Below are 26,656 nucleotides of genomic sequence, written 5' to 3'. Positions count from 1 at the left end.
TTGTGCTTCGTAGCTATATATGATAAATCTGTATTTTTTTAAATTTTTAGTACAACAGCCACCTGTTCCACGTTGCAAATCAACAACTTTCGAATAAAAGCTGAATTACAGATTGACACTTTCAATTTTGTTTATCGTTACATAAGAGACAGGAGGATAACGATGTAGAACAAAAACGCTACGCAGGTTATGTGGCCCTTTTTTATATCCTCGTTCAGTTTCTAGACGGTTCATCGCTTCCGGTTTCTAGGGGAATCTAGTAAAGCATTGATCTCAGACGTAAAGAAGCGACCGTTATGAGAAAACACCCGATATGTATGCAACCCACCTAACGAACAGGTAACGCGGGTATGACCTTAACTGACCAAAGGTACTACAAAAGTTTACTTATGACAGTCTAGGATAGCCCTTAGTAGTTTTATAACTCTCATTACAGCAAATGTGCTGACGGAAGAAACGTAGCGTTCTCGTCATAAAATAAGAAAATGCACGTGGAACTGTTAACACAGCAATAGAAATAATGAACAAAAACCCACTGAATATAGCACATAAAGCACTGAAAGATGCTTGAGCGAAACAAACCGTGCCTAGCATAAGGCGAAAACTCTCTTTAATTTTCTTCAGTTTTTATCGATACATTAACAGTGTTACCTGATGAGTACTAAGGCATGGGATACACGTGAGAGTATTTTGCTCTCATACAGTTTGGTACTATCAGATAGTACTCGCGGAATTGTTTACATAGGGAGCATATTTTCGCTGATAGTTACTGTCCGAGAGTTCTTCGCGAGTGGATTCTGTAAATGTCTGAGAGTATTGTGAGAGCAGATGTTGATGTGAGAGCTGCAAGATAACTCCCCGCGAGATTTTCCTGTAGTAGTTCCATGCCTGAAGGAAGAGCTTGCGACGGAAGAGCATCTAGTTGCAGCTGCACTTTTAATACTTTTAATGTCAAAAACGAAACGTGAACGGCAGTGTTCGTGTTAGATAAAAGAGCATATCAGGAAGCAGAATGTGTCTGGAGCATGCAAAAATTCATTGTAGAGCTTGTGATGCAAAAACCACAACATTATCGAAACTATACGAGAATGAAAGCGATGGAGATGGAAGGAATAGTCTTTATGATGAGATCCAAAATTGCCAGCCTAGATATTATTATGGGCAAATCCATTAGCGTTAAAGACAGACTGCTGTGACACTAATATTTATGGAATCAGCTACGTTTATTCTCATTAACATTTGGTAAACATTACACAAATTTCATCTTGATACCCACAGACTTTCAAGAGCCAAATATGGCGGATATCTGATACATTAAGACCAGGTTCTCATTAAAATGGGCAAAAAATAGGCGAAGTATGGATTTTTTTTTGGGAAAATAAAAAGACATACAAAGGATCTGTTCGGGATTGTGACTGATCGTACTTTGAACTTTATTTCAGATTTTCAATTAGGAAAACAAAATGGCGCCCTAAATAATGGTTCTGATCAAGGGCCCATCAAGTTTGAAGTACGCAGACTGAGTGCAATGTAGCTCCTTAGGAGTTATGTGAAATCAAAAATGGATGACATCAGTCGATACTGCATTAAATTTATGAGAGCTTACACCTAACCACAACCAAATAACCTTAAATTTAACGATATGGTGCTAACTCGAACTTTCAGTTCGATTTACGTTTTTTTTCAGTCTTTACAAAAAAAGTTAATGTTAACAAATTTCAAACATTTTAGGTATAAACTATCAAGAAAAGCGTTTACTTTTCGGAGGTTAAAGGTAGAAGTTAATAGGTTGAACTGTTTTTATTTTATACTACACACAGTGTTGAAAAATCGTTTCCGGGGAAAAACCCGTTTAAAGTTTAGGGAAAACTTTTATGTGTATTACTAGCTCGATTTACATAAACACTACAGGTCATTTTATATTTCTTATGTCGCTGAACACATGTCTGAAGCTAGATTTTCAAACTTCAAAACTGGCGCTCGGAAAATTATGTTTCGACCAACTTTAAATAAATTTTGACCAAAGGAGTGTTTTCGTTACCTATGTTTAGTCTGCAATTCCAGGACTGTATATCAACCCTTCCTCTAACTCGAATTGTTCCTGGAGACCAATTACCTTATTCTTCTTGGTGAGAAAAGCCGATTTGGCTGAACTGGATATGCTTCGTTCGGCAGCCTGTAGACGTTGTTCGTCAGCCTCGTCGGCGAATATGTTTGCCTGCGTACTGCAATATAAATCAGTTTGTGAAACTACGTCACGGCACGACAAGTTTTCTACCTGAGCCGGGTGTCTGCGGCTGAGAGCTCCCCACGACGGCCTCGACACTGTAGAAACTTTCGTAATTCACGGATTACAAAACCTTTTCGACAAAACATTCTGGACACATACGTCTTTCAAAAACGGCGATAAAAGTCGAATTCTCGACCATTTTGTATGACAATCTAACCTTAAGCATTTTTGGAAATAAATTTATTTCAACGTTTTTACTTGTATTGACTTATGAAACTACTCTTAAATTCCTGAAAGTCTGTTCCTCAACACCCAATATAATAATATAATCAATAAATACCACGCCATATGAAATTATAGATACAGCTATGTGACTTGACGTTAAATGACAGCTTTCCTCGTTACAAAACGATTACTTTCAAACAATATTTCACTTGTCCACAAAATTTCGGGTGTGCAGCCGCATAAATTTGACTTCTTCCTCTAATATTTCGACTGAATACCGTCCAGCCATCTTCAGAGTGAGCCAAGGTGACTGACGCTTCAGCTTTTTTTCTTTGTTATTTTCATACCTTTACAATAAAGGTAGGTCGGCAGCGGCCTATCCACGCCGCTCTTCATACATACAGAAAACAGAAAGACAGAAAAACAAACAAACATGGTGGATAAAAATGGGAGACAGACGTAGTAAAATAAATGACTCCATTCACGGGCGCACTGTTTGGATAAAAAAAGTTCATCACTGTACACAACGGAGAAGACAGAGGTCACACACGTGAACAGAGGAGCACAAATAGAGAGACACTGAAGCACCGACGCGAAGACAAACACGAGCACTGGCGACGATCTCCAGCGCACGAAGATGCACCATTCACAGGAAAAAGCTGGGGGCCTGCCAGAGGGAAGAGGTGAGGGTAGGAGGGAGTGGGGAGGGGTTAGATGCCAGTGGGAGAGAAGAAGGGAGGGGGAGGGGAGAGGGTAGGAGGGGTGTGTGGAAGCCTGGGGAGGAGGAAGGGGGGAGGAAGAGAGGAGGGAGAGAAGGGAAAGGAGGTGCCCTGTAGGAAAAACACAGAGGGAGGAAGGGAAGGATCAAAGTTGGTAGGAGGGGAAGATGGAGGGGATGAGGGCATCATCAAGGAGGGGGAGTTGGCGGATGCCACCTTGGTCAAGGGTATGGAGTGTGGAGAGATGGAGAGTGGGTGGGATGTGGGAGTACAGGTGCAGCAGCAGATGGGGGTGGGAAAGGATGGGAGAGACAAGCGGGTGAGGGGGATCAAGTTTGTGGGAGGTGTAAAGGATCCATATCTGTTCAAGGAAAAGGAGGAGGTGTTGGAAAGGAATTAAGTCGTAGAGGATCCACGTGGGGGAGGGGAGGCTGATGCGATAGGCGAGGTGGAGCACATGGCATTCCAGGATTTGAAGGGATTTGTAGAAGACAGGAGGGGCGGCGATCCAGGTGGGATGGGCATAAGAGAGGATAGTGCAGATGAGGGATTTATAGGTGTGGAGGACGGTGAAGAGGTCCAGATCCCATGTGTGACTAGAAAGGAGCTTGAGGAGGCGGAGTCAGGAGCGTGCCTTCACTTGGATCATCTGGAGATGGGGGGTCCAGGTGAGGCGACGGTCTAGGGTGACGCCAAGGTGCTTGAGGGTGGGGGTGAGATTGATAGGACGGCTGTAGATAGTGGAATAGGAATCGAGGAGACAGAAGGAAAGGGTGGTTTTGCCTACAATGATCGCCTGGGGCTTGGAAGGATTGACCTTGAGCAGCCACTGGCTACACCAAGTGGTGAACCGGTCAAGATGGGATTCGAGAAGGTGCTGGGAGCATTGCAGGGTGGGGGCGAGGGCAAGGAAGGCGGTGTCATCAGCGTACTGGAGAAGGTGTAAGGGGGGTGAAGGTGGCGGCATGTCCGCCGTGTAAAGAAGGTAGAGAAGAGGGGAGAGGACTGAACCATACGTGCTGTAGCGTTCTCGCTTCCCACGCCCGGGTTCCTGGGTTCGATTCCCGGCGGGGTCAGGGATTTTCTCTGCCTCGTGATGACTGGGTGTTGTGTGATGTTCTTAGGTTAGTTAGGTTTAAGTAGTTCTAAGTTCTAGGGGACTGATGACCATAGATGTTAAGTCCCATAGTGCTCAGAGCCATTTGAACCATTTGACAGAACCTTGGGGCACACTGGCGGAGGGGTAGAAGTTGTAGGAATCCGTGTTATGGATGGTGACATAGGAAGGATGGTGGGAAAGAAAGGGGGCGATCAGACAGACGTTGTTAATAGGAAGGGCGAAGGTTTCGAACGAAGAGGAGACAGGAATGCCATACACAGTCGTAGACACGTTCAAGATCGAGGGTGAGGAAGATGGCGGAGCGAAGGGAGTTGAGTTTTTCGGTAAGGAGGTGAGTGAGGTGAAGGAGAAGGTCATCGGCAGAGAAGGACGGCCGTAAGCCACATTGGGTAGCGGTAAGGAGTCGGTGCTGGTGCAGATGCTGGTGGATGCGTCAGGTGAGGATGGGTTCCAGGATCTTGCTGAAGACTAAGGTAAGGCTGATGGGACGGTAGCAGGAGGCAGCCGATGGCGGTTTGTCAGGTTTGTGGAACATCAGGATCTGGGAGGTTTTCCACAAGTCGGGGTAGAAGCTGGTGGACAAGACCACATTATAGAGTCTGGTCAGGGTGGAGAGGAAGGAGGCAGGAGCTTCACAGAGGTGACGATAGGTAACACGGTCTTGACCGGGAGCGGTGTTGCGTTTTGTGCAGAGCGTAGATATGATATCTTGAGTAGTGATCGGGGCATTGAGTTTGGTGTGTGTAATGTTGTCCAAGTACTGGGAGCCAAGAGCGAGTGGAGGGGCAGAGGTGTCAGTTCGATCGCGGACATCAGGGAAGAGGGAGTAATCGAACTGGGGATTGTCAGGGAGAGTAAAGATATCGGAGAGGTAAGAAGAAAAATGGTTGGCCTTACTAAGGTTATCAGGAAAGGGGTGGTCATCATGAAAGAGAGGATAGTAGGGGGTGGGGGGGTTAGATCCGGTAAGGCGGCAGAAGGCTGACCAGTACTTAGACGAGTTGATAGGCAGGGTAGCATTAAGACAGGTGCATGTCTGTCGCCAGTACCGTTGTTTCTTGGCCGCGAGCAAGTTTCGGACGTGCGTTGGAGTTGCTGGTGGCGTCGTAGTGTGTCCCAGTCACGCGTGTGGAGGAAGGCACGGTAGAGACGGCGGGATTCACGGAGGAGGAGGACGGCCTGTGGGAGTAAAGTGGGGCGGTGCGGGTGGGTGGCGACGGTAGGGATGTGGACGCTCCAGCACTTGCTCCGTCCTTTTAAAGCCGTGGACCGCACCACTGCGCATGCGGCCACAGATACACAAAGCGCTAGAGACGTTAATCGGCGGCTAAGACGTATGGCATATGCATGGAAATAGATCCATGACTGCGCAGTCAATCCACACGGTGATATCGATGTATCACTGCGAGCTGCGCCGTCGCTACGTGTTTGTGATTATATTACAGAAATTACCGGATTCCAAGGTTTGTCCAAGCTGAAGCCGCTATCTCTATTAATTAAATTCGTCACCAAGCGAATTTCAATTGCTTCCTTCACAATTGAGTCCCAGAAGTATGAAGTAGAGGCTAAAATTTCGACGTTATCGTACACCATAGAGTGCCCAGTGTCAATACAGTGCTCGGCCACTGCAGATTTATTAGGTTGTAGGAGTCGGGTGTGCCTGCGGTGCTCTGTGAATCTCTCCTGGATAGTATGTGTCGTCTGTCCGATGTATGAACGGCCGCACTCACATGGGATCTTGTAAACCCCAAGCTTCCGAAGCATCTGTGGCCGCATGCGCAGTGGTGCGGTCCACGGCTTTAAAAAGGACGGAGCAAGTGCTGGAGCGTCAGTCACCTCGGCTCATTCTGAAGATGGCTGGACGGTATTCAGCCGAAATATTAGAAGAAGAAGACAAATTTACGCGGATGCACGCCCGAAATTTTATGGGTCAGTATTTGCACCGCGAAAATATGAAGATGCACAATATTTCCCTTGTTTCTCTACGTTAATTAATCGATGCTATAAAACACTTTGTCTGATTCCTTAAATTGTGGATAGTCTGGTAAATTTCTTTTGGGGAGGTGATACAAACTGTAGCCATTTCAGGTAACAAATATTGCTTCTTATCCTAGTTCCTGTCATCCAGTCACTGTACATTTCGTAACGCTGACCTTTTCTCGTACACACTCACTAAATGCCCAACTTCGTCCTGAGTCCACTTTCTCGCAGCTTTCTTCATTACTTCTTTTGCTAACACGTCGCTGACGTTCACTCACAGCAGTCGCAAGTGTCTCGACAATGCCGGTATACAATTATTGTGCAACTTATGGCAGTGTTGATGTGGCACAGTGGGTAGCGTGCAAGACTTTCGTTCACACTATCATAATAAGGTTGGATCGAGTCTCATGAGACCAAGGTTTTTTATTTTCATTTCTTAATTCTGCATAAAATGTCTACGATGTTTTGGCAAGTTATTTGCCTGCGCAGCATTGTTTTAGTCTAGAACTTCCGACATTGGCTGAGTGCTCGTGCTGTTCGTTTAGGATGTAAAACGAGCGATTTCTTCGTGGGTGCTTCTGTTTAGTGTGTGCGTGAGTATGGCAAAATATATTACCAAGATGTGGTAGTTTATAAACAGTGAAATATGGCACAAATTTGGGACGCAATATGGGAGCTCAGTACTCTCAGAGTAAGCTCTCCCTAGAATGCCTGTATAGTTTTTCTTGTCCTGGAGCTACAGTGAACAGCTCCCGAAAGATGGAGTGTGCCGCCTACGTGAGAGGTCTAAACTGGCAGAGTGCAGCTATCTGAGATCTTGCCACACTGTCGGTCACACCCAGTGAGTTAACTCTCCTCGCTGTTTATGCGACACGTATTACTCGCAAAAGTTCTCTGAGAACGAGACCTCTCACGTGAATATCTAGCTTAACATCTGCACTGCGTGAACCTCTTGCTGAAATACTGTGGACTTCTATGGTTGGTAGCTTTTAAGGGGCCTGCACATGTTCAACACTTATTAACAATACTAGTTTGTCAGACCTTCAATACATTGAAGCGACCTCACACTATCAATAACATCGGCAAAAATTGTCAGTTGACAATGCGATTTTACAGGGATAAGGTATCGAATTCTCAAAAGAAAATGTGTGCTGCAGTTATAAGGGTTATAGCCTGCAAGCAAAAGAAAACAATACAAAGGAGGAAATGGTCCGAGATTTGTTGAAAAAAAAAAAAAGAGTAACTGTTCATATGTTAATTTGTTGACTGAAATGAGGTTCATGGACCCGAAAGATTTCAAAAATTAATTTCCGATTACTTCTGCATAATATAAGTTGTTGGTCTTGATACAAAATAGAGAAGCAAAATACGCTAATCACATTCGACAAGGTATTAGGAATAACTTCAAGATGTCCGGCTATAGACAGGTCATTCTAAAACTTGAAGTTTAGTTCTGTAAGATCAGGAAGCACAATTAGTAAAATTCTATGGGTACCTATGAGGCAAATGTATCTGCTTGGCAAGGACCTGTTCAAACAATTACCGTAAAACATTTTTTACGCTTTGTGATAATTTGGTGAAACTGAGTTGCAGTTCGCAGTCTTCTTACCAGTGACAGCATATACAGGGTGTTACAAAAAGGTACGGCCAAACTCTCAGGAAACATTCCTCACACACAAATAAAGAAAAGATGTTATGTGGACATGTGTCCGGAAACGCTTAATTTCCATGTTAGAGCTCATTTTAGTTTCGTCACTACGTACTGTACTTCCTCGATTCACCGCAATGATTTCGTACGGGATACTCTACTTGTGCTGCTAGAACATGTGCCTTTACAAGTACGACACAACAAGTGGTTAATGCACGATGGAGCTCCTGCACATTTCAGTCGAAGTGTTCGTACGCTTCTCAACGACAGATTCGGTGGCCGATGGATCGGTAGAGGCGGACCAATTCCATGGCCTTCACGCTCTCCTGACCTCAACCCTCTTGACTTTCATTTATGGGGGCATTTGAAAGCTCTTGTCTACGCAACCCCGGTACCAAATGTAGAGACTCTTCGTGCTCGTATTGTGGACGGCTGTGATACAATACGCCATTCTCCAGGGCTGCATCAGCGCATCAGGGATTCCATGCGACGGAGGGTGGATGCATGTATCCTCGCTAACGGAGGACATTTTGAACATTTCCTGTAACAAAGTGTTTGAAGTCACGCTGGTACGTTCTGTTGCTGTGTGTTTCCATTCCATGATGAATGTGATTTGAAGAGAAGTAATAAAATGAGCTCTAACATGCAAAGTAAGCATTTCCGGTTACATGTCTACATAACATATTTTCTTTCTTTGTGTGTGAGGAATGTTTCCTGAAAGTTTGGCCGTACCTTTTTGGAACACCCTGTATGTATGACGCATTTTTCGAAATAGGAGCGTTTTTCAAAACTGTTATGTAACAATATTCTATACTATATTTTCAAATTAATGAAGTGAGCAGTGTCATAAAGAATCCTCCGTTAACCATTCAAAGTGGGATATACAACTATCATCCTTGCCTACGACTTTTATAATTCTTTTGTGTTAAGAAACTCCTTAAAAATTCAGTCTGAGGTATGATATGCGCAATGGCAAATTGAAAAAATAAACAATGTACACTAATACCTCGTTGTTAGTTCTGCAGCACTGTGAATATCTGAATGGAGAATATTGTCACACCGTGGAAATTTGATCTCACACGTTCATTATGTATTGACAATACTGAGAATATTTTGAGGTCCATAAATACTGCTCATCAATATTTCTAGTACTGGCAATACGTCAATACGAGCCCTCAGACGGTCTACATATTGACAGTATCACTATATTATTGAACGCGTGAGGACCTCTTTATTCCTCGTTGGGTCCCTCTCTCCATCTCTTGGTGTTTCAGCTTCTGCAATACCCAATTACTGTTTGTGCATGTAAATATACAAAGGCTTCGACGACGTAGCACTTGCAACATTTTCTGTTACAGACACGGCGCTGCTTTACGTGGACGAGGACAGGTTGTTCTATTACGACCTCGATACAGTGCAGCACACAACGTTGGTGCCAAAGGAGGCAAGTGTTGCCTCAGTTATTACTTACAAATAAATTGTTAAGGTTAAGTAAAGCGACTGCAGTCCAAAGGAACTAATTTAATTCAAGATTCCTTCTAGCATAACAAACTGAACTAATCGCCAGGAATTCGCCTTCGTCCATGTGACAAAAGTCTGTAAGTTTCAGAAGAGGGAATATTCGACATGAAGATTGTACTGACATGTGCGAGGTCAACTGGATACGAACAGTGCAGTAATTCATGGTAAAAATCTGTTGGGAGTAATACGTCTCCGTAATTCAGTGGTCAGTATATGTGGCTGCTACGCGAAGCATTCGGGTTAAATTCGTGGTACTGTGAGAAATATTTCCTAGATGTGCCTGTGTGTGTGTATGGGTGAGGGTGAGGGGGGGGGGGAGGGGGGGAGGGAGAGACTGGACCGGGGTGTGTTCAGCCTGATCAGGCCTACAGAAGAACTACGTGAACGAAAAGTAGTGGCTCTATCGTCAAGAAAACTGACAATGGCTGGGAAAGCGGTGTACTGACCCCGTGCCCCTAATACGGCATCCCATGACGCCAATACAAGAGGACGACACGGCGGTCGGTCGGCTCCCATTGGCTCACCAGGGCCACAACGCAAAGCTTTGCTGTGCCTGCCGTTGGGGAATAGTATTTCCTGCATTTCACTGTTTATATCATATTTGTGCAGGAACTTTACAGCGAAACTAATACCGTCGTCACAAGTTATTTTTCTCTGGTACGCCTCACTGCTAAGAGCCCATGATTTCTTCGGTTTATAGTCTCTGAGATTTGATCAGCAAATATTTACAGTTTCAGTTTACAACACTTGAGCCACAGACTTACAGTTACTCATCCATACCGGTTCCCTTCAGTTCTATATATTTGCTTTTATACTTATTTCTGACGCCGGCCGGAGTGGCCGAGCGGTTCTAGGCGCTTCAGTCTCGAACTGCGCGACCGCTACGGTCGCAGGTTCGAATCCTGCCTCGGGCATGGATGTGTGTGATGTCCTTAGGTTAGTTAGTTTAAGTAGTTCTAAGTTCTAGGGGACTGATGACCATAGATGTTAAGTCCCATAGTGCTCAGAGCCATTTGAACCATTTTTGAACTTGTTTCTGACGATTGTGTATTGCATCTCCACAGAGTAATGGCTCCAAGTAAACAAAATGACTAAAAATTGTCTGTAGAAGGCTTAAGTGGCACAGGGAGGAAAAGTAAAAAACTGTCGAATCAAAACATCTTCAGCCGTATCAATTTCCAGTTGTTATTTTATTTGGGCAACCAGTTTCAGTGCTACATTACACCTTCTTTAGGTCTCCTGACCGTCGTGTAGGAAGAATCCCACCTCTGGCCCAGACAAAACAGTTTCCAGCATTCAGTGAGTGACTGGTATCCGTCGATTTTTGGAACAGTGATCCCTTTGATCAATACTTGCAGGTGACGATCGAAGAGATCGTTGTGTCAAAAATCTACGGATACATCACTGAATGCTGGCTCCTGTTTTGACTGGACCAGAGGTGAGAATCTTCCTACAAGTTGGTCAGGGGGCCTGAAGATGGCGTAATGTAGCACTGACACTGGTTGTTCAAATAAAACAACAACTGGATATTGAGACGGCTGAAGATGTTTTGATTCGAGATTTTATACTGAACAGCCGAGGCTCCGCAACCATTTGTGGAAAGATGGACGTACACAAGAAAGAAAAGTATTTGTAAGCTACGCCGCGCGGGGTAGCCGTGCGGTTTATGGCGCCTTGCCACGGTTCCCGCGGCTCCCTCCGTCGGAGGGCCGAGTCCTCTCTCGGGCATGGGTGTGTGTGTTGTTGTTAGCGTAAGTTAGTTTAAGTTAGATTAAGTAGTGTGTAAGCCTAGGGACCGATGACCTCAGCAGTTTGGTCCCATAGAAACTGACCACAAATTTCCAAAAAATGTTTGGAAGCTGCGCTCCCCAAAGCCATAACTACACATGTCATACAATATTAGAGTCACTTTTAAAAATAATGTTTTTTTTTTCTTTTCAGGTGTACTCTTATTTTAGCCCAGTAAAAAGAGCGCTGTCAAACGACTGGAGTTTCGTCCTTCTCGGTTATGACGCAGAGAAGGTAGGTCTCCCGTGCTATAAGTCAGTCTGCTTTATTATTTTATGTAGTCTTTTGGGTTGTAACTGTCTTTCTCATATCATCCCTAAAGTACTGTTGTATATTATCTTCGTAAGTCTTGCAAATTTAGTATCACTCAAACCAGGATAGAAGATGAATCGTAAGGCTACCTGGAAAAAAAAGAACTGAGCTGGAACACGCAACTTATATGTTCTTACCGCCTCGTTAAGTGTAGACCAGATGTGGCTTAAATTCAAAGAAATAGTATAGGCAGAAATTGAGAGATTTATATCAAATAAATTAACAAACGACGGAGCTAATCCTCCTTGGTACACAAAACGGGTAAGAACACTGTTGCAGAAACAACGAAACAAACATGCCAATTTCAAACAGACCCAAAATCCCCAATATTGGCGATCTTTTACAGAAGCTCGAAATTTAGCGCGGGCTTCAATGTGAGATGCCTCTAACAGTTTCCACAACGAAACTTTGTCTCGAAACCTGGCAGAAAATCCAAAGAGAGACTGGTCGTATGTGAAGTATGTTAGCGGCAAGAAACAATCAGTCTTCTCTGCGCGATAGCAATGGAGATACTATCGAAGACAGGGCTGCCAAAGCAGAGTTACTAAATACAGTCTTCCGAAATGAATTCACAAAAGAAGATGAAGTAAATATTCCAGAATTCGAATCGAGAACAGCTGCCAACATGAGTAACGTAGAAGTAAATATACTCGGTGTAGTGAAGCAACTTAAATCACAATAAAAGCAAATATTCTGGTCCAGACTGTATACCAATTAGGTTCCTTTCGGAGTATGCTGATGCATTAGCTCCATACTTAACAATCATATACAACCGCTCTCTCGACGAAAGATCCGTACTCAAAGACTCGAAAGTTGAACAGGTCACACCAATATTCAAGAAAGATAGTAGGAGTAATCCACTAAATTACAGGCCCATATCGTTAACGTCGATATGCAGCAGGGTTTTAGAACATGTATTGTATTAGAACATTATGAATTACCTCGAAGAAAACCGTCTATTGACACACAGTCAACATGGGTTTAGAAAACATCGTTCCTGTGAAACACAACTTTATTCAAATGACGTGTTGAGTGCTATTGACAAGGTATTTCAGATCGATTCCGTATTTCTGGATCTCCGGAAGGCTTTTGACACTGTACCACACAAGCGGCTGGTAGTGAAATTGCGTGCTTATGGAATATCGTCTCAGTTATGTGACTGGATTTGTGATTTCCTGTCAGAGAGGTCACTGTTCGTAGTAATTGACGGAAAGTCATCGAGTACAACAGAAATGATTTCTGGCGTTCCCCAATGTAGTGTTATACGCCCTCTGCTGCTCCTTATTTATATAAACGATTTTGGAGACAATCTGAGCAGCCGTCTTCGGTTGTTTACAGATGACTCTGTCGTTTATCGACTAATAAAGTCATCAGAAGATCAAAACAAACTGCAAAACGATTTAGAAAAGATACCTGAATGGTGCGAAAAGTTGCAGTTGACCCTAAATAACGAAAAGTGTGAGGTCATCCACATGAGTGCTAAAACGAAGTCGTTAAACTTCGGTTACACGATAAATCAGTCTAATCTAAAAGCCATAAATTCAACTAAATACTTAGCTATTATAATTACGAACGACTTAAATTTGAAGGAACACACAGAAAATGATGTGGGGAAGGCTAACCAAAGACTGCGTTTTATTGGCAGGACACTTGGAAAATGTAACAGACCTATTAAGGAGACTGCCTACGCTACGCTTGTCCGTCCTCTTTTAGAATACTGCTGCGCGGTGTGGGATCCTTACCAGATAGGACTGACGGAGTACATCGAAAAAGTTCAAAGAAAGGCAGCACGTTTTGTATTATCGCGAAATATGGGAGAGAGTGTCACAGAAATGACACCGGATTTGGGCTGGAAATCATTAAAAGATAGGCGTTGTTCGTTGCGACGGAATCTTCTCACGAAATTCCAATCACCAACTTTCTCCTCCGAATGCGAAAATATTTTGTTGACACCGACCTACATTGGGAGGAACGATCACCACGATAAAATAAGGGAAATCAGAGCTCGTACGGAAAGATATAGGTGTTCATTCTTTCCTCGCGCTATACGAGAGTGGAATAATACAGAATTGTGAAGGTGGTTCGTTGAACCGTCTGCCAGGCACCTGAATGTGATTTGCAGAGTATCCATGCAGATGTAGACGAAGATGTGTTTTTTCTTGAACACCCACCTCCCTTGTGATACGTCAATGACAGGCTTCATTAATAATACAGGGTTATTACAAATGATTGAAGCGATTTCATAAATTCACTGTAGCTCCATTCATTGACATATGGTCACGACACACTACAGATACGTAGATACGTAGATACTTCAGGTTTCTGCCGCCAGAGCGCTCGAGAGCACAGTGAGACAAAATGGCGACAGGAGCCGAGAAAGCGTATGTCGTGCTTGAAATGAACTCACATCAGTCAGTCATAACAGTGCAACGACACTTCAGGACGAAGTTCAACAAAGATCCACCAACTGCTAACTCCATTCGGCGATGGTATGCGCAGTTTAAAGCTTCTGGATGCCTCTATAAGGGGAAATCAACAGGTCGGCCTGCAGTGAGCGAAGAAACGATTGAACGCGTGCGTGCAAGTTTCACGCGTAGCCCGCGGAAAATTGGCTCATGCCACAACTGGAGACCGACAGCGCCGACTTCATCTTTCAACAGGATGGTGCTCCACCGCACTTCCATCATAATGTTCGGCATTTCTTAAACAGGAAATTGGAAAACCGATGGATCGGTCGTGGTGGAGATCATGATCAGCAATTCATGTCATGGCCTCCACGCTCTCCCGACTTAACCCCATGCGATTTCTTTCTGTGGGGTTATGTGAAAGATTCAGTGTTTAAACCTCCTCTACCAAGAAACGTGCCAGAACTGCATCAACGATGCTTTCGAACTCATTGATGGGGACATGCTGCGCCGAGTGTGGGAGGAACTTGATTATCGGCTTGATGTCTGCCGAATCACTAAAGGGGCACATATCGAACATTTGTGAATGCCTAAAAAAACTTTTTGAGTTTTTGTACGTGTGTGCAAAGCATTTTGAAAATATCTCAAATAATAAAGTTATTGTAGAGCTGTGAAATCGCTTCAATCATTTGTAATAACCCTGTACTGTCAACCAGATCTAGATTCTCTGTGTACAACGTATATCTATACAAGTAAGAAGTTAAAGTTCTCGCCGCGTTTCTCTGTCTGTATCTGAAGATGAAACTCAGGAAATACAGTAGTGATTTTGATGGGGTTTTCACTAATAGAGAAACTGATTCACGTGGAAGGTATGTAGGTATCACCATCACCACATATAATAAACAAGCCGTCTGGCCGCATCTACTAAGTGCTACTCGCGTGAATCCGGGAGAGGTCGATAGTGTGTTATACAGGGCGTTTGTTTCAACTTTAGGCAACTAAATATCTCCAAAACGACGAAGGGTCCAAAAAAAGTTCTAGGTGAAAAGCTAACATCAGTGAAGGGGACGTTTGTCTCTCATACAGCTGACCACCTCCTTACCACCTCTCCTGCTTAGGCGGGGTCAGCCTTGTATTTTCAAATGGGAAACCCACACTTTTATTGTATACTCGGATTCTGTACCAAAAAATACGTACGGTTTACTCGAAGCATTGTTTCCCATTCGTGGTAGATGGAGCTGTAAACGACAAATACCATGTGCGCATTCTTTTGCAATTAAGAACTTGCGCTTTTAGTTCTACATTTCATTTACGATTTAAATCTAAACCTATGTGATGAAATGAAATAATTTCTGACTCAGCTGAAACTAAGTACTTCAATAATCTAAATAATTTATTTCATTTGGTTCAAATAGCTCTGAGCACTATGGGACTCAACTGCTGTGGTCATAAGTCCCCTAGAACTTAGAACTACCTAAACCTAACTAACCTAAGGACATCACACACATCCACGCCCGAGGCAGGATTCGAACTCTTCTCATTCTCAAGGGATATTTTTGGCTCAGAAACGGGCACTTCGGCCTATAAGTGGGGTAAGTTTGCGAACCTCTTGTCGACCCCTGTTCAAAAAATAGCCTGGGTATTCTGACATTGGCTTCTCAATATATATATTCTTTACTGTCGTTTCTTGTTATCAGTATCAGCTTATCCCAAGAATTACCAGCTTTCACTCAGTTAATACTAGCCAGAAATCCAGTCTGCATCTGGATCGCACTTCCACGACTCTTTTGCAGAAAGGTGTGTAGTATACCGCTGCATCCGTTGTCAATAAGCTACCAAAGGAATTCAAAAATCTTAGCAGTAATCTACGTGATTTCAAATCGAAGCTCAAGAGTTTCCTCATGGGTCCAGTTTGGCAGTGTGTGGGGTGTAGAAAAGTTCCTGCCTTCCACTATTATTTTAGTACTACACACTAACGTCATGGTGTCAGATTCCTCTTAGGCGATGTTGTAGTGTGCAGATAATAATTTCTTTTTAACACACTTAAGCACCAGGTTAGTGCACATCTGATCGATGCTAAGTATTAATTTCCAAGCCATATTAGATTGGCAATTGTTTGAATGTGTTATCATTTAAATAATATGCTATGGTAATTGTTGAGCATTTAAAGTAATACGATCTCACAAAGTGGGTATCACGGTAAATCACCAAAATACATTCCATTTGCGGACAGTTGCAAGAAAAAGAAAAAAACGAAGTTGCATAAAATGTAGAGACATATGGTGGAACAAAAGTTGGGAGTCTGTGTGGTGATTAGTCACGAAGCTTCCTCTACAGTGAACTATAGTGAACAGAACACAATTGACGAGTCAGTCTGATGGCTAATGAGACCTCAGAAATGGTTGAGCAAATGCTTATTTTTTGGTAAAATTAAATCATTATACACTACTGGCCATTAAAATGCTACACCAAGAAGAAATGCAGATGATAAACGGGTATTCATTGGACAAATATACTAGAACTGACAATTGATTACGTTTTAACGCAATATGGGTGCAAGATCCTGAGAAATCAGTACCCAGAACAATCACCTCTGGCCATAATAACGGCCTTGATACGCCTGGGCATTAAGTCAAACAGAGCTTGGATGGCGTGTACAGGTACACCTGCCCATGCAGCTTCAACACGATACCACAGTTCATCAAGAGTAGCGACTGGCGTATTGTGATGAGCCAGTTGCTCGGTCACCATTGACCAGACATTTTCTATTGGTGATGGATCTGGAGAATGAGTTGACCAGTGCAGCAGCCGAACATTTTATGTATCCAGAAAGGCCCGTACAGCACCTGCAATATGCAGTCATGCATTATCCTGCTGAAATGTAGGGTTTTGCAAGGATCGAATGAAGGGTAGAGCCACGGGTCGTAACACACCTGAAATGTAATGTCCACTGTTCAAAGTGCTGTCAATGCGAACAAGAGGTAACCGAGACGCGTAACCAATGGCACCCCATACCATCACGTCAGGTGATACGCCAGTATGGCGATGACGAATACACGCCTTCAATGTGCGTTCACCGCGATGTGGCAAAACACGAAAGCGACCATCATGATGCTGTAAACAGAACCTGGATTCATCCAAATAAATGACGTTTTGCCATTCGTGCACCCAGGTTCGTCGTTGAGTACACCATCGCAGGCACTCCTGTCTGTGATGCAGCGGGGTAACCGCATCCACGGTCTCTGAGCTGATAGTTCATGCTGCTGCAAACGTCGTCGAACTGTTCGTGCAGATGGTTGTTGTCTTCCAAACGTCCCCATCTGTTGACTCAGGGATCAAGATGGCTGCACGATCCGTTACAGCCATGCGGATAAGATGCCTGTCATCTCAACTGCTAGTGATACAAGTACATTGGGATCCAGATCGGCGTTCCCTATTACCCTCCTGAACCCACCGATCCCATATTCTGCTAACAGTCATTGGATCTCGACCAATGCGAGTAGCAATGTCGCGATACGATAAACCCCAATCGCGATAGGCTACAATCCGACCTTTATCACAGTCGGAAGCGTGATGGTATGGATTTTCCCTCCTTACACGAGGCATCTCCACAACATTTCACCAGGCAACGCCAGTCAACTGCTGTTTGTGTATGAGAAATCGGTTGGAAACTTTCCTCATGTCAGTACATTGTAGGTGACGCCACCGCCGCCAACCTTGTGTGAATGCTCTGAAACGCTAATCATTTCCATATCACAGCATCTTTTTCCTGTCGGTTAAATTTTGCGTGTGTAGCATGTCATCTTTGTGGTGTAGCAATTTTAATAGCCAGTAGTGTAATTGGGTTACCAGTATAGATAATAGTGACAACACGGACAAATCATTAATAATGGTGATGAAAGTTATACATCATTAATTAAACTAATTGGACAATACATTATGACATGTCATTAATAAAAGTAGTTGGGCCAAGTGACTGTCTTGCAGAGAATAATGGACTCCTTGTCTCTGTGAGGACATTGACTCATGATCTTGAAGATAAGGACAACTGGCTCAGAGCAGAGCACAGTGACTTTTGATCTTAGAGGTAAGAAGGTGACCTTGACCTAGATCATTTTGATTGTCCCAGGACCGGCTTTGACCCGCTACTCATGGTCTCTTATGTCGATATCTGTCTTTCAAGTTCATGTGAAAGTCTGGAGGAGAAACTACTGTCCTACAGGGGTTGGTCAAAAATATGGAAACACTACGAGAAAAGAATGTGTGATCATAAACGCAGGTGCTAGCCAAGGCTACTGTATTTGGCCGCGAGCGGCGGTGTCCTCAATATGTTGCAAGTGTCAATTACAGTCAGAGCAGTGTTCTTTGTAGTTGTGAATGCATTACGTCAGAGCTAAGTGAATTCGAATGTGGACAGATTGTTGCTGCTCTTATGTTGGATGCTACCATAACCAAGATAGTTGAGGTCTTTGGTGTTTCAACAAGCATTGTATTGAAGACTTATACCGCATGCAGGGAAAGTGGGAAAACATCACCTGCTAGGTCACAATGTGGACGAAACCATGTGTTGAGTGATCGTGACAGACTGTCTTTGAAGACGACTGTCACAAAAAACAAGAGATGACAGCTGTAAAAGTCTCTGCAGAACCGAATGTTACACTCATGAAACCTGTCAGCACCAAAACAACACGAAGGGAACTCTAGAAGCAAGGAATTGCAGGTCTAGCTGGAATCCAAAAGAACACATGTACGATGCAAATGCCCAAAACAGGAGAACGTGGTGTCGAGGCTATAAAACCCAGGCCATGCAGTAGTTAAGCAAAGTCATTTGGTCGGATGAGTCTTGTTGCACATTGTTTCCAACTTCTGACGAAGTATACACCCCAAGAGCGAAACATGGAGATGGTTTGGTGATAAAATTTGGGGCAGCCATTTCATGGTATTACATGGCCCCATGATTGCATTACATCCAAGGATTATGTGACCAGTCTGGCTTATCAGGATCAGCCCATGGTACGATGCTTGTTCCACAGTTGTGATTATGTGCTCCAAGGCTACAAGGCCCCGTTCACACAACCTGCATCGTCCAGGACTTGTCGTGTGAGCACGAGGAGGAATTGTGGCACCTACCCTGGCCACTACAGTCACAGATCTCAATATTATTGAACCTTTATGATCTACTTTGAAGAGAAGAGTGCGTGAACGCTATCCGTTGTCGTCATCGGTACCTAAACTTGCTACTATTTTCGGCAAGAGTGGTCTAAGATCAGGTATTTATCTTTTACGAGACGATTGGAAACTGGTTTGAGTGCCAGCGGGTTTTCCTACACGGTATTGGGCGTGGCAGTGTGTTGTCTTTTTGGTGTTTTCCCATGTTTGTTCAACCCCAGTAACGTGCTTAGTGAAACAGTTGGGAAAAAGACGTTAAGTATTTAGGTTTTTTTCTGTCATCCTCCGTTTTGGCACCATTATGGACACCGAGCGTCTGGACAGATGGCTTAGATTTGTTTACTAGTTTAACATCAGATAGATACTTTCTATGATTTTGTGTCAAGTGGATAGGGAGAATTTGACTTAAGAAGTAAGGGGTGGCTCTCCTTGCGCTAGTTTTGGATTCGTTCAGTTTTTGGTTGTGAGGTTTTTGTCGTGTTTAAATTTGCAGCGAAGCTGTCTTTGCTTCACAGTGAGATGACAATAGTCACTGGGTACCTCCTAATATCGTGTCGGGCCTTCTCTTCGCCCGCGTTTTTCAGCAACTGGACGTGACATGGACTCCACAAGTCAACGGAAGCGCCTGCAGAAATATTGACCGAAGCTGCACTACAGCCGTGTATAACTGCGAAGGTGTTGCCGGTACAGGAGTCTCTACAAGAACTGACTTCTCGATTATGTCCCATATCGGGCGATCTGCGTGGCGAAATCATTCGCTTGAATTGTCCAGAATATTCTTCAAACCAATCGCGAACAACTGTGACCCTATGACAATGCGCATTGTCATCTCTAAAAAAATGGTTCAAATGGCTCTGAGCACTATGCAACTTAACTTCTGATGTCATCAGTCGCCTAGTACTTAGAACTAATTAAACCTAACTAACCTAAGGACATCACACACATCCATGCCCGAGGCAGGATTCGAACCTGCGACCGTAGCGGTCGCTAGGCTCCAGACTGTAGCGCCTAGAACTGCACGGCCACTCCGGCCGGCCATCTCTAAAAATTCCACGGTTGTTTGGGAACATGAAGTCCATGAAGGGCTGCAGATCCTCTCCAAGTAACCGAACAAAACCATTCCAGCCAACAATCGGTTCAGCTGGACCAGAGGTCACAGTCCATTCCACGTAAATGCTGCCTACACTATTATGGTGTTACCACCAACTTGCACAGTGCCTTGTTGACAAGGTGAGCCATGGCTTCGTGGGGTTTTCACAACACTCGAATCCTATAATTAGGTCTTACCAACTGAAACCGGGACTTACCTGACCAGCGCACGGATCTCCAGTCGTCTAGGGTCCAAACGATATGGTAACAGGACCAGGACAGGTGCTGCAGGCGATGCCGTGCTCGTAACAATAGCATTCGTTTCGGTCCTCTGCTGCCATAGTCGATTAACGCCAGTTTCACCGCACTGACCTACCGTATAGGATCGTCGTACATCCTGTTATGTATGAGGCGGAACTATGGGCCTCATGGAAAAAGTGTGACCCGGCTGAGTCACGCAATTTCACTCTTAATGTGATCACAAGGTGTGGCCATTAATTGCACACGTTGATCAGGTAGGCTGAAGTGAGGATCAATGAACTATACTTGACGGGATGTATCTAGAACATCTTAGGTGATTCGAACGTTAGTAGACAGGAATACTATTAAAAACTTAGTTTTAATTCAGCATCGGCGGTGAACGTCGATCTTGATGGTTCAAATGGTTCAAATGGCTTTGAGCACTATGGGACTTAACATCTGAGGTCATCAGTCCCCTAGAACTTAGAACTACTTAAACCTAACTAACCTAGGGACATCACACACATCCATGCCTGAGGCAGGATTCGTACCTGCGACTGTAGCAGTCGCGCAGTTCCGGACTGAAGCGCCTAGAACCGCTCGGCCGAACGTCGATCTTGACTTTGTACAATAATATTTACAAGTGCAGTTATAGACTGAACTGCGAATACTTCTTAACAATTCTGATTGCCTCACACATGTAGCTCAATTGTCAACGCATAAACTGTATGTGGCGCCTGGCTAGGTCGTAGCTACTGACTTAGCTGAAAGCTATGCTAACTAGCGTCTCTGCAACTGAGATCTCTGAAGCTATAAAGAGTGAACCATTCCTATTAAAGTCGGCTGTAGAACTGGCCAGCGCGCTAGCTTGTCTCGTGAGACCAGCCGAGTGGCGGCGCTCGGTCTGCTAGCGTCGGCAGTGGCGACTCGCGGGTCCGATGTGTACTGACGGACCGCGGCCGATCTGAAGCCTACAACCTAGCAAGTGTGGTGCCTTGCGGTGACACCACACATTCCACATTGATTTCTGTGGTTATTTCACGCAGTGCTGCTTGTCTTTCAGCGCTGACAAATCCACGCAAATGCTGCTGCTCTCGGTCGTTAAGTGAAGGCTGTCGGCCATTGCGTTGTCCGTAATGAGAGGTAATGCCTGAAATTCGGTATTCTTGGTACTCTGTTGACAACTGTGGATCTCGGAAAGTGGAATTCCTAGACGATTTACGAAATGGAATGTCCCATGCGTCTAGCTCCAACTACCACTACGCCTTCAAAGTCTGTTAATTCCGTCGTGCGACCATTACCGCATCGGAAAGCTTTTCACATGAATCATCTGATTACAACTGACAACTTCGCCGATCCACTGCCCTTTTATATCTTGTGTACACGATATTTCCACCATCCGTATATATGCTTATCGCTATCCCATGACTTTTGTCGTCTCAGTGTAGCAGCAGCTTTCGAACACGGCTGTCGAATCACAGAGGGTTTCTCTTATCCCCCACAACTTTGCTCAGCACATTCGTGTCTAAAGCGTATTCTACAGTATTCTTTCTCCATTGGTGCTCAACACTGTCATTGCTGTAGATGAAGTTTTCCTGTTGTTCATTCAGGTAATATGGACTCTTGTTTCTCGTCGCTCTTGCTAATCAGAAATATGTTCCTACGTTTCTTTATGGTTCTACTTACAGCCGTATTTAGTGACGCTGTAACGGCCTTATGGTCTCAGATACTCTGTTCTACGTTGGCTGAGTCACAATTTCTGTCCTGTTGGTGACTAGGAGATCTAATATGTTATTTTCGAGAGTCGAATCTCTGATTCAATAAGGTGTTTAGAACTATTTCACATGGTCCCCTGGCCGTTCACATGAGTCTCCACATCTATGGCTAGTAAGTGGAAACATCCACGAAATATTATAAAATGGCAAGAACATTTACACGAAATATTCTCCAAGCTTCCCCTCGAACGTTCCGTTACTGCCGCTCATGAGGCAAGGGACCTATAAAAGTATCCGATGGTCATGTTTGATCCACCTATAACACTCAACTTCACCCAAATTGTAACGCATGCAGAAGCTGCACTAACCTCACTAGATATTATCCGTATTTTTATTTTATTTTATTTTATTTTTTTTACGGCTAAAGACACGCCTCCACTGCCTGCGTTCAACCTATCTTTTCGATACATATTCCAGTCGGAGATTGGAATTTCATCGCTATTAACATATGATGTCTGCCCAGCTTCCTGTCCCTTATTCTTTGTGGGCATTGTTACTATTCATAAGTGAGTCTAGTTCAGGGACCCTTCTATACACGCTCCTGCACTTAACTAAAACTACAACAACATTTTCATTCTCCAATCTGTCATGACGAATACTACTTTGTTTAATTAACTGGTGTCATATTCCTCTCTGTCTGAAATCAGAACGTACCTTATCTGGTCTGTAGAGGGATTTCTCTATGTTGAAAAAACGCATATGTGTACGACATACATACACCGCTGCTGTATTAGAGTTTTCTGTTCTGTTGTGCATCTTCATGTCTTTCCTTTTACTGTTGTAATTACATATGCAGTTTTCCACACTTTTATACAATTCACTCTCACCAGTATTCAAATTGTCATTCATTTTCAGGATCCCGTGCCTTACTTGACAAAACGGAACCTTTATAGGAACACTGTGTTGTCCGTCTGCCCGTCTGTCTTTTGTCATTACAAACTTAGAATACATTCGTAATCAGTCAAAACTGTCAGGAACTTGTAACACTACCGCCCTGTCGGACGTGCGTTAGCTCAATAAAGCCTGTACTGTAATAAGTTCACGGGCTTCACCTTGTAAACAAGGATTTAGTACATAAGTTGACCGCGTGTACCTAATGGAAGCAAGATCGAACCTATACTCAGTTAGTAACTACAGTGATGCGTCAAGCTAATGTAAAGTATAATTACGCGTTCGCATGGACAAGAAGTACACACAGTAGATATTACCAATGATTAATAATTCGGTCGCCAGCCTAATTAGGCATTGAGTGAGTTTTTCCTTGTACAAGTGTGTGCATGTACAAGCATAATAACACGTAGTACTGTTGCGTTATATGACAAAGTTTGGAACCAGAAAGAATCTACTGAACTAAAGTTTTCTTCCTTTGTACTAATTTGGACAAGCTAAAAATACACAACACCACACAGCAATGATTACTACGAACTGCATTTGTATATTGATCAGACTGAAATCGGGCATAGATTACCCTAGAATTAGTAATTTTGAAAACACACATACAATGTCACTATTACAATTGGAAAAAACACTAAGACACTTAGGTTAAATATAGAACTTAACTTTGCTGTTCAAATCTGATCAGTACACTTCAAGATGTGAAAGAATGGGCAAGAGAAGGAGGGGGGCCCTGAAACTGTTATGGTCGTTATACTGAAACTATTAAGTCCTGAAGGTAAATTAACACTCTAAATTATCAATCTGTGGATAACTACTCTTTTCTCTTATTTTTGAATTAATTAGTTATCATTCTTTCTGTCTCAAATTAATTAAATAACATCGCTAGCTCAATTCAAAATTTATCTTTCAACTTAATCAAACTGTTGTTCTTTACTAACATTTGCATTAACACACATAACTTTAAACGTCTTTATAGCATAGATTGGTCTGCAGATAATTTAATACTAACTGTAAACTTTCAATTCAGGATACTCGGGTTGCACAATATGTGGTAAGGACCCTATCTAGGTCAGTGATAAGGATGAGTAACGGCTAAGGCAATTGTGGTAAAAGTCACGTTATTATTGAACAGTTAGAACAGTTTCGACACTGGTCCACACAGATACACTTCTAAAGATGAAGTAAAGGTTTGACCTGTTCAAGTCGGTGCGGCGGTTGGCGGGCGGCGAGATAGCGGGCAGCACAGCACACATACAAGCACGGCTAAGGCTCTCACAGTATCGGCACTTTCCTTCTTCTTAGCGTCGTAATCTCTCCAATTTTGTGCCCGAGAATATAGCCATGCCAAGTAGTCGTCGGAATCGGCCCATCCGAGGCTTAATGGAATTCACTTTTCCTGAATAACCTCCTCAGTACGGTACATGTTCCTCCGACCGATACCCAACTCCGACTGTAATCCTGAGCCCGTTGTGCCGAACCGCGCCAGTGTGCGTTTTCCCGCGCTCGCCTGCATCCACCTTTTCCCGCTCCCCTACAGGTAGGGTATTCACCACAGGTTTTCTACTACACATATTCTAATGCATTACCTACGTATGGACCAAGTGTTTAAATTACAATTTTCACATTTTACAATAGTTTTAACATACATTTCCCTTTGGTTATCAAATTGCTTGAAATTTAACATAAATAATAACATTCATTTCAAAAGTCGTTTACAGTTTTCTTTAACATGACACGAAAAGAAAAAGAAATTCACAACATTACTTATATTACTTTACATAAATTCAGAAAGAAAAATTCATCTAAATTCATAAAGAAAAAATTATTATAGGTACATTATTGTTACAAACTGCCCCAGAGATTTTGATGCGATTTTCAGTAATTGGAAGACCGATTTACGAGAAATGTTTGTGTATATAATTCTCAAATATTTCGTGTTAATTGGCTGATCTATGATGCAATGACGTCCCCTGCCACTGTGCAAGTGATGCCTTTGGCATTTAGTGGTAATAGGTATATTAGGCTGTCCGACTACCTTGTCATGCCATCGCTAGCATCACAGGTCTTTTACGAACTGATCATTCTACATTCAAACATTCCTTGTCAGTCTATACCTATTACATGTAAAGCATCTGTAATGTTTCAAAGTAAAGTAATACTGGCAACTGGTGCAGGAATGCACTTGCACTGTTTGGAATGGGGTTCCGATATTCCATAAAGTACCCGTTGAACCATTCCACAGAACAATTTTATTTGAGCGTAACAACAGTAGCCCTGTGGCCACGTTTTTAGAGACTTCTGTCAAATGTTTCCAGTAATGGCAGCAGGGATCAGAGCAACAACGTCAACACATCTGCAGTTGCGTGTCATCATAGTATGTTCATATAACTCCAGAATTAATAAAAGAAATGAAGAAATACAATAACGAATGCGGAATTACACAAGAAATTTAAAAATTAAAATTAAAATATTTTCCAAAGTCTTAGAATTATTGGAAACGATATTTTGCCAGCATCGATATCGTTAACAGGCAAAAATCGTTGAGATTATCGATTCCTGGTATGGATAAACTTTATACATACATAATTAAGTTTTTATGGAACCCTCGGACCGCAAGACCTGCTCGCACTTGTCTGGTTTCTTTTTATCCTAAAACGAGATTTAGGAGAACACTTATGTCGCCATTGCCTTGGAGAAACGCTACGTTTTTATCACCACTCAGCTGTTCATCAGTTTGTGTCATAATTTTGATGAAGTATGTTACTATTATTGTTTCTCTTTAAGACATGATAACGCCCAACAAGAAAAATCTGCAGTTCCACTTTTTGGCACCCTGAAAGTCATTAGTCGATTTTTTTTAGATCGAACCTGTCAGACGTAATATTACGTGCGCGAATGAACAGACTAAGCAATACAACTAGTAGGAGAAAGAGCATTTTGTTCTTAAGTGCTAAAAACATAAGAGCAGCTATGAAGATTGCTAAATTTTTAAGAACAGAACTTTTCGAACAATTTTTTTGCAACAGGTTCGTTTTCACTACACTTTTTACAATACTGCTCATATCTTACTAATTTCCTTCGGCTGATTGCGATGTTCATTTTGTTTTCTTACATTTTTAGGTTGTCGGAAACGCGGCTGTTGCACGTTATGTGGTCTACAGTGTTAAAGACAAGTAAGTGATTACTGCCGGAGACTTTCAGAACTTTTGTGTCTTCACAAAATTTGTTATTGTCTTGCAGCTAGCAGAGAACTCAAATGATTTTCATTTTTACTACATTTTTCGTTACCTCTTTGTAAACTACATTGATATGTGTTGAGAGCTTCTTCATTTTATACATGTACAATATCTATCTTTGTCATTGGTCTGTTTTTTTTTGTTCCCACTTAATACTACCCAAGAAAATTTTTCTGTCTTTATTTTGAGTGTTACCGAAACACACAAAGGCAGGATGCATACGCCATAAGGTCCCCTTGTGTATATCCAGTCCAATAAGATGTTTCAAACGACCGACACTTGGGCGCAGGCCAATTCGTGCA

General features: G+C 43.0%; 1 protein-coding gene across 1 annotated transcript in view; it reads left to right on the top strand.

The window, feature by feature from the left end:
• Positions 1 to 26,656, top strand: part of LOC126191548 (venom dipeptidyl peptidase 4-like) — a 303,127-nt gene that overhangs the window by 62,777 nt on the left and 213,694 nt on the right. The window contains exons 3-5 of the mRNA XM_049932457.1: positions 9,281 to 9,366; positions 11,385 to 11,465; positions 26,239 to 26,291. Coding sequence (XP_049788414.1) covers positions 9,281 to 9,366; positions 11,385 to 11,465; positions 26,239 to 26,291 — 220 coding nt within the window. The remainder of the gene's footprint in view (positions 1 to 9,280; positions 9,367 to 11,384; positions 11,466 to 26,238; positions 26,292 to 26,656) is intronic.

Source organism: Schistocerca cancellata, chromosome 6 (genome assembly GCF_023864275.1).
Source record: "Schistocerca cancellata isolate TAMUIC-IGC-003103 chromosome 6, iqSchCanc2.1, whole genome shotgun sequence".
In the NCBI taxonomy this organism is placed as follows: Eukaryota; Metazoa; Arthropoda; class Insecta; order Orthoptera; family Acrididae; genus Schistocerca; species Schistocerca cancellata.
The sequence above is the reverse complement of the archived record's forward strand: the minus strand, read 5'-3'. Positions and strand labels throughout refer to the sequence as shown.